The sequence below is a fragment of the Gekko japonicus genome, unplaced genomic scaffold (assembly GCF_001447785.1).
Source record: "Gekko japonicus isolate JY-2015 unplaced genomic scaffold, Gekko_japonicus_V1.1 scaffold1091, whole genome shotgun sequence".
Taxonomy (NCBI): domain Eukaryota; kingdom Metazoa; phylum Chordata; class Lepidosauria; order Squamata; family Gekkonidae; genus Gekko; species Gekko japonicus.
Window position 1 is genome coordinate 153342 of NW_015177044.1, and position 18419 is coordinate 171760.

The 18419-nt window shown below is 44.4% G+C and overlaps 1 protein-coding gene across 1 annotated transcript in view; it reads right to left on the reverse strand.

The window, feature by feature from the left end:
* LOC107124590 (rab11 family-interacting protein 4-like) overlaps nucleotides 1–18419 on the reverse strand; it is a gene marked incomplete at its 3' end in the record, with an annotated part of 256480 nt that overhangs the window by 147611 nt on the left and 90450 nt on the right. Inside the window, exon 3 of the mRNA XM_015428080.1 lies at nucleotides 3864–3952. Coding sequence (XP_015283566.1) covers nucleotides 3864–3952 — 89 coding nt within the window. The remainder of the gene's footprint in view (nucleotides 1–3863; nucleotides 3953–18419) is intronic.

An 18419-nucleotide genomic window follows, 5' to 3' on the forward strand; every position in this document is an offset into this window, starting at 1 on the left:
GCTGGAGCCCCCCACAGGCAAAAAGTAGGGACCTGGCAATCCTAAATTTAAGTGGGGCAGACAAAACTGATGGGTGCAGGATAAGTACATCACAACTAAAATAAATGTTGTTTTATTATTACTCTTGTTATCTTTGTGTTTACCTTTCTACCAAACTAACTACTGTGAAAGTACAGGGGGGCTCAATTTTATATTCTTGCCTTAGGTGCAAAATAAGCAGGTTATGGCTCTGATCAACTGGCTCTTATTTCTACCAGATTCACATCACTTGATTGCAGAATTGGTTTCAGAATTGAACCCCTCAACAGTGACCACTATGGAGGTGATAAGAGGCAGTGACTGATGGCTGGTCTCTAAGCAGAGATCGATACTAGCCATCTGACTGTACAATCTAGCCCTCCCTTTAATTATTTCTTACTTTCCTAAAGAAGGCAAAATGATACCAAAGAGACTGAAGAAGATGTTTCAAGGAAAAAGAAACTGTAGAAAAGGTCAACAGAAATAGAAAATACAATGGCAGGCAACATTACGGTTGCCAACCTCTATATGGAGCCTGGAGATCTCCCAGAATTACAACTGGTCTCCAAACTAGAAAGATCAATTCACCCAGAGAAAATGACTGCTTTGGAGAGTAGACTCTGTGGTACTATACCTACTGAGCTCCCTCCTCAGGCTTCATCCCCAAATCTCCAGGAATTTCTGAACCTGTATTTAGCAATGTTTGAATTCTGTTACCCGTTTTTCTTATTTTTTGCCACCACTAGATAGAGCTGCAGCAACACTGAAATACAGTCATTGGCTGGCACACAGATAGGAGAGTGCATTTCATTCCTGTGCTGGTACTAGCCAAATGTGAAGCGGAAAGGCAAGCAGTCTATTTTGAGCACAGCTCCAAAATTATTGCCTCATAAAATGCCTCAGTGCTGCCAGTATTAAGCTGCAAATATTTTTATAGGCCTCCCAAAGCAGTATCTAAATTCCTGAATCATTATGGAAGAAGAAGCAGGACAGTCAGAAAGAACCAGCAAAGCTCGGAAGGAGAAAACATATTATACAATATAGCCCTTGAAAGATCACCTTTCCCAGTATAAACCCATGCAGCTAATGTCCTCCTCACAGCAAGGCCTCCTAGCACTTCCTTGCCTCCGCACTTGAGGATACACTCTTATGACACAGGCCTTTTCTGTTGCTGCCCCAGTGTCAACAGTAGAGCTGGTCAGAGGCCTTTATCTTCACTTACAACACTGCCAACATCCACCACTTCAGGGAGTTCTGAGAGCAGGGAGGCTTGATGCCATCTGCCCAAGCACCTAAGGAAAGAAAACCTGAAGGTCTAGGGAACGTACCCTGAGGAACATCTGCTCCCCTTAAAGGTAAAGGTAAAGGTTCCCTTGCTCGAAAGCCAGTCGAATCCGACTCTAGGGTTGCGGTGCTCATCTCCGTTTCAAAGCCGAAGAGCCAGCGCTGTCCGAAGACGTTTCCGTGGTCATGTGGCCGGCATGACTAAACACCAAGGCGCACGGAACGCTGTTACCTTCCCACCGAAGTGGTACCTATTTATCTACTTGCAATTTCTTGCTTTCGAACTGCTAGGTTGGCAGGAGCTGGAACTAGAGACAGGAGCTCACCCTGTCTTGCGGCACCCGGGTCTTGAACCGCTGAACTACTGACCTTCCACAGCCTGCAGTTCAGCGTCTTAACCACTTGAGCCACCGCAGCTCCCCTTGCCTAGTGCCTAATATTCGCTCCTACTGCTGCTGAAGGGGAGCAGAACCAAGACTGCAGCACGTGGAAATCAGCCTGGCTGCATTTGAAAGCACTGGCAGCACTTATTATTCCATGGACAGGCTGCTTGAAGGAGGGACTCACCTCTCTTTGCCTCGGAAATTCCTTCAGAGCAGCAAGGTAGCAAGGCCAAGGCAATATCTTCTCCAACACCCACATTCATTTCAACCAATTCAATGTCTGCATATGAACTGATTTTACTCTCGCAAAACACTTCGAGAACGATTGTGATTGAAAAGCATTGTGTGAATACAGCAAACAAATGAACGAAGGCTTCACCTAAATGCCAAGGGAGTGCTAATTATGATTGGTCTCAAAATGCTACAACCAAGAGGCTTCACATGGTTGCTCTGTGTGTGTGTGTTACTATATGGATTGTAGCTGTTATATAAAGTGTGTGTGTGTGTGTGTGTGTCTTACTATATGGATTGTAGCTGTTATATAGAAAGTCTCCATAGGAACTGTCACAACTTTAAAATATCTTTTTTACCTCACTATCACCACTGTCACAATCTGTAATGCCAGTACCAACTCTTCCAAAAAGTAAGACAAATAATAGCAACCTAATTTTAAAAAGGCTGCAATGAATAACTCCATTTATAACCAGAAAAGAATGCAGTTTTATCAAGGAACAGAGGAAGCTCAACTACAAGTAACTATCCTGATCTCATGTCTGGAACAGCATCTCCCTCTGATCCACAAGTAGGAAAATGGAATTGCTGGGTTTCTCAGAACTTTACATGCCAGCATCCTCTAAATATATAACAACTTTTTCTCAGGCTAACAAAATGAGCCACTTTTATGTGGACCCCAAAAATGCTACCTAACCTGGTAATGTACCTTGTATCTACTTCTGTATTCTGTAGAGAAAGATATGACATCTGGATTTCTCAGAGCCCCACAGGCTAGCATCCCCAACCTGCCTGTCATCTCATTCTCTGCCTCACAGCTAAAAAATCTACCTAGGTACATGCACCTCTCTTATGAGAAACCATAAAACTGATAGCTTGGTTTCTCGAAGCTCTACCTTTCTGGATCCCCTAAGTGTACAGCATTTTGTTCTTTACCTCAGGCATGAACAATGTAGGGTGTGCTTGCCACTCTGTTTCTGTAAGTTATTAAAGAGGACAAGAACAGTATTACTTAGTAGCTCCATCAATAAATGTCCCCACAGAAGGGTACGGCACCTTGACAGTCTCTCTTCCTTACAAGTGAGATCACATTCCTTTGTTTTGTTAAACCTGTACTCACAATCATTATTTTGGAGAAGACCACTACACATGCACACATTAACATGCATCAAACATCAGAAAATTGATTAATCTATTTGCTACAGTTCATCTTGACTGTGAGCACAAAACGATGCCTGAGGTATATAAATGAGTCACTCACCCATGCAAAATAGAACAGGAGTCCAGTGGTACTTTAGAGACAAACAACTACCTTGAGTATTTACAACTCAATAATCACTTATTTTGAATCACAGTATCCATCTAAACCACATTTCCCAAGATATTGCCAATAGTTGAAGCAGAACTTTTCAGATGACGGTGTAGCTCTGAAAAACACTCAGTTTGGATCATCACTCCCTTTGTAGCTCTGAAAAACACTCAGTTTGGATCTGCTTTATAATCATCACTCCCTGTGGACATCAGTCACAGTGATAATGGCCTCATTATCATTTCAGAGGCAGGCTGGAGAGTAGAAAACCTCTTCCACACCGTGGGAGTTTGAACACAGAACCTTGGGTCATAATTTTAAAGTGCATTCATAGCCCATACAGCAATTGTAAAAATTTCATCTTGACATTTCTTGGCTCCATGGCTTTGCAATTACTCAAACGTGGGACTCCCCCACCCACCTTATTTGTGGCTATATAGGAACATAACATTTCTCACCTATACAGCCAGATTACACCAAACACGCCTCATCTGGCTCTTCCAGAACTTCTCCCAGCTTCTAACGGTTACCATATTTTTTCTCTGTAAACTGGCCTCATGCAAGGTGGAAACTATCACTGCAATACTCAACCCTCACAGAACTGTATCAAGAAGGTCAAAAGAATCAGCTCTTGTTACCTGGTAGTAATAATCGACATACTCTGTCTCATAGTGCCGAGGCCCAAGGCTTCCAACAGACAACGCATCTTTCAGTAACTCTTCACAGCCTGAAAACAGGAAGAAGGAACAGATATTCAGAAGAGCCTCAGAAGAATAATTTAGATTGGAATGGTTGTGCAAGTCACAGCTAAAGGAAAGGCAAAGACATACTTGGGATAGTGTTTGCGACCCTTTTCAAACTGCCTTTTGTATTCCATTTTAGTAACTGGTTGCTAATGAATTTTTTCTGTCATTTCAGACAGACCCATTTTAGTAACTGGCTGCTACGGAATTTATTTACCTGTTCATACAAACCCACTTGTGTCCAGTTAGGGAATCATGGTTGAGCTGCTTTTGAAGGAAACTGATTTTTCCCATTTGCAACCCCTCCGTTGCGCTTCTGAATTGCTATGGTGTGCTGTTTAAAATGCCTATAGTGCTTCCTACAGTGCTGCTCCCCCCTTTTCGCTGCACGATCTTCCTCAGACTTTTTTTGAATGTTCTAAGGTAAGTGCTATAGCCAATGTTTTTTTAAAAGCCCGAGAAAGATTGTGCAGTGAAAAGGGGTGTGTGGGGGAAGTGGCACTGTTTGAATAGACCATTAATGGCTCATTAATGGAAGGAAATTCACTGTATGAAACCCCCATTCCGTATCGCTTTACTCGAAATTGGGTCAACAACGAATAACATTTGGTTTAGAATGGTAATGTGAAAAGGGCCATTATGTGGACTAGGGCCATATCATAGTCCTAAATGTAAATGACAGTGATTGCACAGAGAGGGAAAGTGTCCTTATTCTCAGGTTTGGTGTGATCAGTCGAACAACTTCATTGAGCCTAAAATCACAAAACTGTACATATCACACACACCTAAAGTTCCCTCTGCATAACCATGAGATGGTGATGGCCACAAGCACAGATGGCTCTAGGGTTGCCAGGTCCCCTCCTCGCTCTGGCAGGTGGATTGGGGAGGCATTCTGGGGGTGGGCCTCCCAAGAGTGACCTCCCGCCCGGCCACCCCTCTCACTCCTGCCCAATTTAAAGGGCTTCAGCTGGTCGGCTAAAGAGAGAGAGGGAGGGAGAGGTGACGGGCGCAGGCTCTGCTCATAAAATACCCTTTAAAGGGTCTTTTTGAGGGTGGGGTGGGGGCCATGGCACACTCGCAAAAAGACCCTTTTAAAGGGTCTTTTTACGAGTGGAGCCTGTGTCCTCCCCTCCCTCCCTCCTGCCGGATCTAAAGGGCCATCCAGCTGGTCAGCAAGCCATGTGGTCTCCGCTGACCAGCTGAAGCCATTTAAATCAGGCAGGAGGGGAGGAGAGGGGTGGCTGGGCAGGTGGTCACTCTTGGGGGTGGGGCTTCCCCACCCACCTGCTCAGCGGGGGTAGACTGAAGCCCCCAGAAGTGGGGGAACCCTCACCTTGACCTGGGGGCTGGCAACACTAGATGGCTCTGAAAGGGAATTAGATTAATGGAGAATACCTAAAAATTTATACCTACAAATTAGATTAATGGAGGATACCTACAAATTCATTCATATCACACCTTTATCCCCAGTGGGGACTGAAAGGGTCTAACATTGTTCTCTTCTCCATTTTATCCTCATAACAACGTTGTAGGGTAGGTTAGGCTGAGATTGTGTGACTGGCTCGAAATCACCCAGTAAGCTTCCATGGCACAGTGAAAATTCAAACCTGAGTCTCCAAGATCCTAGTCTGGTACTCTAACCACTACACTACACGAGCTCTGTGATGAAACTCAACATGCATGGACAGCTTACATCACTGATGCTAGGAAGGAACATCAGGAAGGGCTTTGGTCTCCATGCCCTGCTTGTTGACCCTCTAGGACAACTCATTGGCCATTGTGGGAAACAGAATGCTGGACTGGATGGACCACTGGTCCAATCCAGCAGGTCTTTTCTTATGTTTTTATGTTAACTGAGAACCCTGGTAAAGCTCTCTCCATGGGATGGGGAATCCTGGAAAAGTTTTAGAACCAAATATTAAACAGTCAGTCCTTGAGCATTTAGAAAGGATGGCTGTGATCACTAAGAGCCAAGATGGGTTTCTCAAGAACAAGTCATTTCAGGCTAACTTTATCTCTCTCTCTTTTTTTTAAAGAAAGTTACTATCTTGCTGGATCAGGGGAATGCTGTAGACATAATTTATCTTGATTTCAGTAAGGCTTTTGATAAAGTTCCACATAATGTTCTTGTTGACAAGTTGGTAAAATGTGGTTTGGATCCTATTACTGTTAGGTGGATCTGTAACTGCTGGACAAATGGCACCCAAACAGTGCTTGTTAATGGTTCCCCATCCTCTTGGAGAGGAGTGACAAGTGGAGTGACAAGGATCTGTCCTGGGACCTGTTTTGTTCAACATCTTTATAAATGATTTGGATGAAGAAATAGAGGGAATGCTTATTAAATTTGTAGATGATACTAAATTGGGAGGGGTAGCAAATATGGTAGAAGACAGAGTCAGGATACAGGATGATCCTGACAGGCTGGAAAACTGGGCTAAAACAAATAAAATGAATTTCAATGGAGATAAATGTGAAGTTTTGCATTTAGGTAGGAAAAATCAAATGCATAATTATAGGTTGGAAAAGATTTGTCTTGGCAATAGTATGTGCAAAAAGGATCTAGGGGTCTTAGTAGACCATACACTGAACATGAGTTGGCAGTGTGATGTGGTAGCTAAAAAGACAAATTTCATTTTGAACTGCATCAACAGAAGTATAGTGTCCGGATCATGTGAAGTGATGGTATCGCTTTACTCTGCTCTGGTTAGACTTCACCTAGAGTATTGTGTTCAGTTTTGGGCACCACAGTTTAAGAAGGATACAGCCAAGCTGAAACGTGTCCAGAGGAGTGCACGGAAGATAGTGAGGGGTCTGGAGACCAAGTCCTATGAGGAAAGGCTGAAGGAGATAGGTATGTTTAGCCTGGAGAGGAGAAGACAGAGAGGTGATATGATAACCATCTTGTTTTTGTTGCCATCAAGTCACAGTTGACTTATGGCAACCCCATGGAGTTTTTCAAGGCACAAGACATTCAGAGGCAGTTTGCCATTGCCTGCCTGTATGCCACAACCTTGGTATTCCTTGGTGGTCTCCCATCCAAATACCAGCCAGGGCCAACCCTGCTTAGCTTCCAAGATATGACAAGATCGAGCTCACCAGGGCTATCCATGTCAGGGCCATCACCCCTTACACATGTTCATCTAGTTACTGCTTGTCAGATATTGTATTTTTTTCAGTGCAGTGATAATGTATTTTTAATAGCGCAATACACTGAGTGCCCATATGGCTTACTGGACAGAGGAAGGTAGATGTCATTTCATGTGCAACACTACAACTAACGCTATTGTTCCTAATGGATATGTTTTTTAAAGTTATATTCTATAGACCAGGGTTGTCGAACTCATTTGTTATGAGGGCCAGATCTGACATAAATGGGACATTGTAGGGCATGGGCCATGTGTGTCATAAAACGTAATGCCAGATAGCAGAGATATTATGTTGGAGCCCCACATTAGGAGGGGGTGTTAAAACTAATATTTCTCTGCAAAACTGGAGATCCTTGAGTTTGTAAAACTCTATATTTTAACTGTGGTTGGTCCCAAACCTTCCCCCCATCCTTAAAAGATGCCTGCCTAAATGGGAAAGGTGGGGAAATACTGGGTTTTGGCAATGCTATTTTTAAAATAAACATCAAGAAGCACAAGGGATCACAGCAGAAACTAAAAATATAAATGCTCTGAGCCTAGGACCCAGGGGAAAACATGAAATGGCTGAGTGTAGCAAGCTTCTCCCCCCTCCCCCAGGTCTACTCAAAGTGGCAGTGGTTCTCCAAGGTCTCAGGGTTTTTTTTACAGGGTGGTTTGAGATAATAATTTTGGTTGCCCTCTTCAGCACTTGTCCTGCTATTATATTGGAGCCCCACATTAGGTAGGGGTGTGTTAAAACTAATATATCTCTGCAAAACTGGAGTTCCTTGAGTTTGTAAAACTCTATATTTTAACTGTGGCTCACAGGAAAATATTGTATCGAGACACAATCACCCAAATAATACCAAATAGTACAGCAAAACAACAAAAGCAAACAAACACCTTGCAACTCGCTAGTGCTTTATTCTACTTTTTGTCCAGTCCCAATTACAGAAGTGAGCTGTGCTGGAAGAAAAATCTTAAAAGCAAAGAAATTCAATAAGGTTAAGTCAGAAGAGGAGTAAGGTACAACTCCTTTCATGCATGTGCTTCATTTTTGTTACAAAAAAGTAGACCTCCCAGCTTAATGCAAACAGGCAGACACCTGCACAAATACATGTGGATCCATTAAACAGTGGAGCTACCTGTAGTTTGTCTCTTAGGAGATGAGATTTAAAAAGAAATAATCAATGCCTATGTTTTAATTCCAAGCATCCAAGCTAAATATAGCCATTTAATGAAGCAGCCCAATTCCCCGCAAAGACCAATGACCCTGCAGTGGAATGCAGCAAGGGCAATAAGAGGTCGAGTTATTTTAAAACTGGGCGATGACTCTCTTGCTGTCTTAGATGTGAGATTCTTCACCGTGAAAATGACGAAACCAGGAAGGCTGCAGTTATCTTGTGGTACTTCTCTTTCTAGCATATTGCTAAGGGATGGGATATATATTTTGGCTTCAACCCCCTACCCTGCTATTCCCAGCTGCAAGGCAGGTAAAGTCAGAGAAGGAAATCATACCAAGTTATGAAGATTATTCACCATGGGTGTTTGGAGGGAGGGAAAGCCTTTGGGAAAGAATTACAGGCAAAGTCCACGGGCTGCGCAGACAAAATTAAATCTCTTGACTAATGACACGAGTTTTGGCAAAATAATAACACTGGATGTAGACCTATTGCTTTGTTTACTACCATAATTCCCCCAAATAATTAATAATCAGCGGCAATTTGGCTAACAAGAAAGGGACATGCCTGGACTGAATAATGGAACTTTTTCTGACTGCCCACTTTGGAGTTTTTAAGGTCAATACAACTGGTTCTGGTCATCCCTACTGGGCTGCTGGTCTCCTCTGGTGGTACTAATGGAAGTGTAGAGAAGAAAAGGCTAAGAAGGGTGTGTGTTTTTCTTTTGTAAGCACGGGAGGGTGAGAGCAAAAGAGAGAAAGAACCCTACCCACCCCAAAACAGGGGTACCTCTAATCACTCCATTAAAGCAATCTGAGTGGAGTGTTTTCATAATGGGTGAATAGAACAGGTTAAGATAACTCCTCTCTCTCTTTGCACTGTGGGCCAGATCTATATTCAGAGGATCCTGCACAGCTGATTTTTAGCCCATCAATGCATCTGGAGTTCCAACCAGATGCAGTCTGGGCTTTAGACATTCAGTTGGAAAGCTATTGTTTAACTGAATGTTTAAAGCCCAGACTGCATCTGGTGGAACTCCAGATGCATTCTTGGGCTAAAAATCAGCTGTGCAGGATCCTCTGAATAATGGCTTTCCAACTGGTTAACTGGTCCAATCATTAAAGAAAAGCTGCAGTGGATGCCCAGGGGACTGCTGATAATTACAGAATTTACTTCACTATTGGCTACTTAAAAAAAAAAAAGGAGACAGAAGAAACCCGGCTTGCCTGAGTGATGGCCACTAAGGTGTGGGGAATGCTTTTGTAAGCAAAGGCGTTTTGTTTTACACATTGTCAAATCATTTTTTGCTTTTTTAAAAAAGCTTTTTCCAGGGCTCCTCTGTGGCCTTGTTGCAGGGGCAATTTAATTTTCTGTTCATACTCTTTAGATGTTAATAACAAAAGCTCATTAGTCATCACGGTGCCGCGTGTCATTGTGCCTCAGGAGAGTCTTCAACACAGAAATACGCAACACACGGTGCCAAACTCCCTGCAAGAGACACACAGGGTTCATTGTTAAATGCAAGCTATCAGGGGCAAAAGAATGCCAAAGGAACAAGTGGTATGCAGACTGTGGTGATGAAAGGAATATGTTGCTGCAATTCATCACAGCAACACAATATCTCCAGCCACAGCGCACTAGACACATCCTTGTGGCAGCAACAAAGCAGTTCCTTTATCCGAAGAAAAGAATTTGCAACTACAATTAATACTGAGTGCATGCAGATCACCACTTTACAGTGTGGTAAACATGGAGCAGCTTGTTCACTTCTTAAATGTATTTAGTCACTTCCATGTTTCTGAATGTGGTACCTTGCCTGCTGATGTGTCTTCTGGTGCCCACTTCTTTCTTCCTTCTTTCCTCTGCCTTTTTGACTGGCCCCAGTCCCCAAGGCAGCCTTCTGTGGTTTGCCACATGGTACACCCCCACACCATTTTATGGTGGCACCCACTACCTGTTTTCAGACTTGAAAACCGCCTGTAAACTCAACAAGGTTGGGGACCCCTGTTTTATATGTACATAACCCTCTTTGTAGATTTGTTCAAGGCCAAATCAAAACACAGAATACAATAAAACTGTATAAAAAAGCAAAGTGACACCAAATAGCATAGAAAAGCATTATAACAGCTCTAACAATTTCAGTTGAATCAGACTGATTCTTCTGTTACAGAACATAAGTCAGCATGCACCAGGTTCCCATGAAGTCTTCCATCCAGGCACGGGCAAAACCCAGATGTGCTGAATACAATCACAGATGGCTGAACTAAAATGAGCAAAAACTAAAACCAGCAGCAAAAGTTTAAAACGTAGATCCTAAATATCATTCAAGATGAACATGTGCCAAAGAGCTGCAAATCCGAAGAGAGCGGCAGGTTTGGTAATGTTCTGCAGTTGCTGTTGCTCCACCCCTAGTTACAGACTTGTTCTGTTGCTATGGAATGAAGATGTTAGTTCTACTGAGCCTTCCATGCACTGCTTCGGCATTTTGTTACCACTGCTTGGCCCTTCCTTTACTGATGTAGATGACCAATTGAGAGATTAAAACAAGTGTCTATTGCACATAATTTAAATTATCTACATAAACTCTTTTTTCAAATGGATTTTAATGTTCCCCCCCTAATGCTGCGTCCTTTGTGCACAAATGAGCACCTCTGTGAAATGGGGGGGGGGGGAAACCCTTGGGGAAATCTCCCTAAATAAAGAGTGTGTGTGTGTGTGTGCTTCCACACCAGCCAGTTCCCTCCTCACCTAGTACACCAACACACATTACTTAAGCGCACATGTACGAATACACAAGTAAAAAACAAAAAATACCTCACAAAAACTGCTACTTAAACATTTTGAAGTACATAAAAAACACTTTGTGTACAAACTGTGAACTACAAACAGGCTGGAAAACAAGCTCTTCCTTTAAAAAGACTTTAAAAAGGAAAATCTACAGCTTAAGAGGAACGAAATCTCCACGCATTGTGACCAGCTACAGATACAGATGACCAAAGAGCTCAGTCCTTACCACACACATGAGAATGTGTCACACACACACAAAAATTATACCATCATTTAAATTAAGCCCTATTTTTAGTATTGCAGATAAACACTGGTAAAAAAATCACATTACCCTGTGGCAAACTGGTTATCCGTTTGGGCCGTTTTGGGGGGGGGGGGAAATCTCACAAGAAGGATAAATCCATACCATTCACCACAGAGGCTTACAATGTAACTGTTATAGAATTATTACATTGTTGGCACATCAGAGTTTGTTTGTTTTTTGTAAAAGCCAGCATGCCCTGGCCTGGCTAGCCCTACCTTGCCAGATCTCAGAAGCTAAGTAGGGTGGGCCCTGGTTAAAGGTTGGCTGGCAGACCACCAAGGAAGTCCGGGATTGCTATGCAGAGGCAAAGGCAAATCACCTCTGAACATCTCTTGCATTGAAAACCCCACAGGGTTGCCAGAAGTTGGCTGCGACTTCATAGCACTTTCCACCACTAAAAGCTAGCATGGCACAGAAGTTAGGACTATCAGGCTTGGAGTAAGGTCCCAGATGAAGAAGAATGGTTTAAAAAACTGCTTTTTATGGCAGAAACGGACAAAATGACAAGAAAACTTAAAGACTTGGAGGCGGAAGAATTTTTTGTGGACTGGAAGGACTTTAAGGACTACTTAGAGAAGTATTGGGATGTGAAGGACAATCTGATTTGCTTTGAAAACTATTAATTTGATTTAAAAGAGAAAGGAAATGGACTAATAATGTGAACATTAGTTACCTAGAGTTATATGATTGAAAATTAGAAACATATGAGAATTTAAGATTTGAGCTGGTGGTGGAAACGCTGTTGGAAGCCTATGAAAGGGGGGGGGAGTAAGAAGAAAAGGATATATATTGAAGTTGATATATGTGAAATGTGTAGTATCCTAATAAAAATTGGTTTTTTTAAAAAAAAGGCTTGGAGTAAGGAGACCTGGCTTCAAACCCACACTTAGCCAGTTCTTTTCTCTCAGCCCGACTTACCTCCCAGGGTGGCTGTGAGGATAAAATGGAGGGGAGGAGGAGGAGTTGGAGGAGGAGGAGGAGGAGAAGAATTGAATTAATACCCTGCCTTTCACTCAGAGTTTCAGGGCAGCTTGCAATCTCCTTCCCTTCCTCTCCCAACAAAAGACACCCTGTGAGGTAGGTGGGGCTGAGAGAGCTCTGAGAGAACTGCTTGTGAGTCACCAAGGTCACCCAGCCGGCTGCATGTGGAGCAGTGGGAAATCAAACCCGGCTCTCCAGCTTAGAATCCACCGCTCATTAACCACTACACCACAGCTGGCTCTCTTCCTGGGAGAAGAATTGAGATGAAAACGTGTTAGGTTCACAGAACAGTGGAACAGGATACTGGCTTGTTGCTCTTTTCAGGGTTGCCACCTTGCAGTCCTAACAGAGTTTGCATGCCCTTAAATCCCTTAATGCAGCAGGAGACAGGGCAGTCATGGCTTCTCCCATCTATTCCCGCCTGGCCCCATTACCTTCCCCTACCCTCACCTGCTGTGAGCAGCACACCTGTCATCCTGCCCACAGCAGCAGTTGATTCATGAATTTACTTTATTTATACCACACCTTTCTCCCCAAGGGGGACTCAAGGCAGCTTACATCGTTCTCCTCTCCTCCACTTTTGGGAGGAGTGCAGATGACAAAACCAGGTACAAAAGCAGCAGAAGCCACAGCAGCCTCTTCCCCCCGCTGCACCAGGGGAACTGAAAGGCATCTTTCCTGTGTCCAGATTTCCAGTGTGATGACCCTAGGTTGGCCCCATCCTATCATCTCTACCAGGGCTCTTTTTGTAGAAAAAGCCCAGCAGGAAATCATTAGCATAATAAGCCACACCCAACAGCAGGAACTCATTAACATATTGGGCCACACCCCTGACAGCACAGCTCATTAGCACATTAGGCCACACCCCCATGTTACCAGACATGTGGTCATCCAGCCACACCCACCTTTTGCTTGTTATTCTCTTTACCTTGTTTGTTGTCAAAACCCAGGGCCTTTTTTTGTAACAGGAACTCCTTTGCATGTTAGGCCACACACCCCTAATGTAGCCAATCCTGATGAGTTTCTGCTGTTGGGTGTGGCCTATTATGCTAATGAGTTCCTGCTGGGCATGGCCAACTTGGGAGCCAGCCGGAACTCCGTTCCTGTGCGTTCCTGCCCAAAAATAGCCCTGTCTCTAGCTTTGCAGGATCTGTGACAAGTTCTATCTTTAGAGCACCTCTGTCTTTGTGGCGAATTTGCTGAAGCCAGTTTTCATTCCCTATTGCTGCTTGTGAGCTATGTCCTTTCTCCAAGAAACTCAGGATGGTGTACATGGTGTTCCTGCACACCCAGGTACTGACATTGCTTTAGAGAGGGAACAACATCTAGGTTCTGCCAACCACTGCCTGAGCCAGAGAAGCTGCTGTTTACCCATGACCGGCACGTCCTTGGCTGCTTTTGTTTTACAGGCACCCTGGGAGGTTCACACGGAGAGCATAATATGAATGGGTGAGTGTATTAACCCAGGCTGCCTCAGACACACATACATATGTTTTCCTAATACAGACATACGCTTGGCAGTCAGCCTAGAAAATGCTAGTGTGTTGAATCAATGCATCACCATTAGACAGGATAGAAGGATGTTGACATTACCTGACTGTACCAGGAGAAACACAAAAGCATACTGCTACTTGTATCGGGGGGGGGGGACACAAGAATTTATTTATTCATGCATATTTGCTCATGCATGCAGAAATGCCAGTGTGGATTCTTCAAGATGTGCATTGACATGCCTTCAAGGCTACTCTGTGACCTTAAGAAAACCAGAGACTTTGTGGATGGTTTCTGGCCAGGGTTGCTTTCAGATGCTTTTGGCACTGAGAGGTCCAATGACTGCTGCATTTCACTCTCCAGAAAACAGCTGAACTGAAAGCCAATTACACAGTTGATTGGATCTATTTGTTTAGGTGTTTAATTGTATAAGACCTTGCTGTGTCAAATCAAGGGTGAGAAAAGAAATGGAGGCCACCTCATTATTAATTTGGTTCTCCAAACGCAAACGATCTTAGGATTGCTGTTTGCAGGGCTGGCCCAAGGTGTTCCTGCACCCTAGGCGAGGTGCAGATACCAACCTCCCGGTGGGGCCTGGAGACGTGGGGGGGGGGGGAAAACAAAGCTTCCCGAAAGGTGCAGCAGCGCGAGTTGCAGCAGTGCTGAGCCCCCCCGTGCCTTCCACCCACCATAACACCTTCCTCTCCTCCCTCTCCCCCCCACTCGGATGCCAACGCCTGGCGTGCACGGGAGGGGGGGCTGTGCAGGAGACAAGGGGGATGCTGCATCTCCTCTGCGCCTCAGGACATGTTGGCGCCACTGGCCAGCCTGGAGAACAGGGGGGATTGGAGAGGGGCGGTCTCCCGGGGAGTCCGTCCCCATGCGCCCGCACCCTCCCTCCCTCCCCCCACCGCTGCACTCACTGGCCTTGCCAGGCGCTCGCTTCCTCCTGCCTGCCTGACTTTGCCGCCTTCCTGCCTTCACCGCCGCTGCCAGGGGGCTCCCAGCAGCGGCAGCCTCCTCCTCTGTGCAGCCCTGATCCGCCGCAGCAGTAGCAGCAGCAGCACCGCTACCAGCTTCCCCATGGCCAGGCGCGCCGGAGCCACAACTGCCCTGCCACAGAGAAGTCGCCCAGAAGGGCCAGGCTGCCTCTCCCCTGCCCCTGCCCAGCCGCGGGGAAGCTGCTGCAGCAGACGGCGGCGCTCGGGGGTGGGGGCGGGGGATTGTATAGGAATATGGATTCCTATGGGCCTCATGTCTCCCTTAGAATGTCTGTAGGCTTCATGTTTCCCCCCCTTGGGGGGGTCAGCCAGGTGGCTGACCATTTGCTCAAATTGCCCCCATAAACCAAATGCCTCTGCTGAAGCATGGCAGAGATGCACGTAGCCTCCTGGATGGGAGGGGGGTCAGGGATCATCTTACTGCAGAGGATGGTCCCTGGACCCAACCTATCCCCACCCATTTACCATGACAACCCCAAATTTGGAAAGTACCTGTCTCATTGTGGTTGGCTACTGGCCAGGGCCGGTCATAATGAGATTGGGGTTCAAATTGGCTAACCCTTAGAGAGGAGCTACTTTTTTGGCTTGCTCTCTCTCTGTTCCTGCATGTACCCTGGAATGCTGTCTCTGCCATGGGATGAGACAGAACAAAGGATTCTTTGTGAGCTGAAGCACATGGCTCTGTGCCCACAAGGATGGAGCTATTCTTTCTCAAGATATTGGACTCTTACTATGGACTATTGACCCTCCTTGCTGTTGGTAAATATGCTCTATCGTGTAGTTAGGCAAAACATTGCCAAGTTGTTATTTTATAATCTTTTCTGGTCTGATGGCAAGTCTCTGATAAATAAACTCTATTCTGTTTATAACTTGTGTCTGATTGATGTACATTTGACTCCAAGCTTAAATCCTGTTGCCTGAAACCGCTCTCCCAGTTAAGCTACTTTACGGTATCAAGTTCCAGAGGCCAGTTAAGAGTGTGAACCTTGCTCTGGACTGGAAGGGACTATAGTTGAAAGGTTCTGGTGGCTGTGTCTGTAAATCCAGAGAGACTACCTCTCCTGGGTTCTTGTGTAATTTATCGTTTCAGTCAATGAGTCTTTCTCTTTCCATTCCTGGACTGGTCTGGGGAAGAGAGAGTACCATGACAGGGATGCAGGGCTGGCTGACTGGCTGGGGATGTGGCTGCTTCAGTGGTGGAGCAGGGGAGGTGAACAGCGGCGTGCGGGCTTTGGGGGGGGAGGCGAACTTCGGCGCCCCATCCAGGGCCTGTCACCCCATCCAGGGCCCAGTACTCTAGGCGAATGCCTAGTTTGCCTAGCGGGTGAGCCGGCCCTGGCTGTTTGCCAGCCATGATCTTTGTCCAGTGTCTCTCATATTACTTTTTTCAGCTAGAGGATTTAAGTGCTTAGCTAAAAATATAACGTGTAAATGAAACAAATACACTCATTGAAGAAACAGGATTGGCGACAGCTCTACATCAAGGGTAAACTTGGGTTTGTTCCCATATATTATACAAAATGCTCTTTAAAATACTGCTGTCAGTAAATTTGGAAAAACCAAATTAGTTCAAGAAGAAAAAAGAGCCCAAAATAGACAACTAAATGTTGCACTAAAACATTTTTCCTCTGCTGTAAAACAATCCTCTGGGAGATATAAAGGGAAAAGACATGGAGGCAAAAGGCAATGTAAGAAGAAAAATTTACAACCAAACAGGATCCTAAGTACAAAGCCAATTTCAAAAAGAATTTACCAGACATACAAAAGCAAAATACATAAAGAAAAGACTTTAAGGAGGAGAGAATACCGGACAAAAAAGAAAATAAAGAGTGCTTTACAAAGGGATTTGAAAACTTTTGCCATTTCTATTATTTTTGCTATATGAAGGGCTCACAAAAGTTGGTTGGCAGTTAAATTGAAGTTCTGTGTTAGAAGGTGGAATAACAAGAATGATGAGAATTGTGTTTCTTTAGTTGCCAGGATTGGTAGGAAATTATTGGGAATTTAGTAATAAGTAAAAAAGATAGACGTCATTGGGTCAAGAGCCGGGGAGAAATAGGATAGATCAAACTGATAGATCGAACTGATGTAAATTCAGATGGAATGTGTCTGTTTTTCTGCTTTTTTTAAAAAAGGTTATGTAATAGGGAAAAATTAATGGAAACTAAGGAGTAGGAAAAAAGGTGGGGAAAATAAATTGGAATGAAGCAAGAAAAGAACTATATCTTTAGCTGATACTAATTAGTGGTAACTGAGTAATAGTTTAAGAGGTAGAAACTTAAAGAATAACAAAGTAAGAGAATCATAATATATAAGCAAGATGAATTTAAATATACGATGCTTAACATAATTTAATTGGTGATGCGAAAGAGACCCCTAGGGATAGAAGATATGAGATATGAAAAGGTAACACTGGGGGGGAAATAGACAGATATGGGGGTTGGCTTTTCACAGGTATTGAGTTATAATTTAAAGTAACGAAATTACAGGACAAGAGATGGAGAAAATGCAAGTTAATAGGATCTGAAAGAACATTGGAAAAGGATTACAACCTTATATTAACAGTTGGAATGGAATCATAAAAGGGCCTAAACCAAGGTGTGGTTTGCAGTAGATAGAAATGAAAGTGGCCATAATAGAAGGATTGAGGAAAACCTATAATTAGGGCTGCCAAGTCTGTATCCCGGGGGAGTCCAGCGCTGGTCCGGGAGTGCGCACGCGCGCCGCAACCACGTCACCTGGAAGTGACGCAACCACGTCGGGTCGGGCATGCCGGGGGCGGGGCCACAATCATCCGAGGGAAAACCATAGAGTTTTCCCTCGGATGACAGCGGCCCCGCCCCCAACGTGCCCGATGCGACTGCGTCACTTCTGGGTGATGTGCTGACGCCGGGCACGTCGCGTGCTTTGGGGGTGGGGTTCCCCCGGGGCCCGATCCACCAGTGGCGGGTAACAGGCCTCTCGGGCGGGGGTTTCCCCGCCCCCCGGGGGGACTTGGCAAGCCTACCTATAATAGAGCTTCGGAAGTGCATTAGTTAAACAAAATAATGGCAGGACGGTAGAATATTTTTATTTATACATATTTTTCCCAATGATCTCAGCAAGATATTATTTAACCTCTTGGGTTGCATAAGATAAATGTAATAGGTAAAAAATTTAGGTCAATTATATGGTAGTAACGGTAGCACTGTGGTGCAAGGAACTAATCTCCTTTTATGTAACAGTTTGTTTTGTTTATTTGGAAAATTAATTAAAAATTCATTAAAAAAATGATATTCAGGTTGGAGTGCTGAGATTTCAGTCAGCTATTTGTTTGTCCACCAAAGGAATCAGGCTGTAGTAACTGAAGGCTCAGCCTGTGGTTGTGTGAAAACTGATTATTGCTGCTGGACACGCACTGAACGTAGCCTAACCAAACTGAATGCAAATAACCAGTCATACACAAAGGTCAAACCACACATTACATTTTGAATCTTTTAAAAGGTTTTCCCCTCCCCTTTTCTGCTGAGGCAACTTTTCCAAGAAAAAGAACAGCATTTGGGAGAAGGGTTCTTTTAACTTTTCCTCTGCTGTTGGTTTCC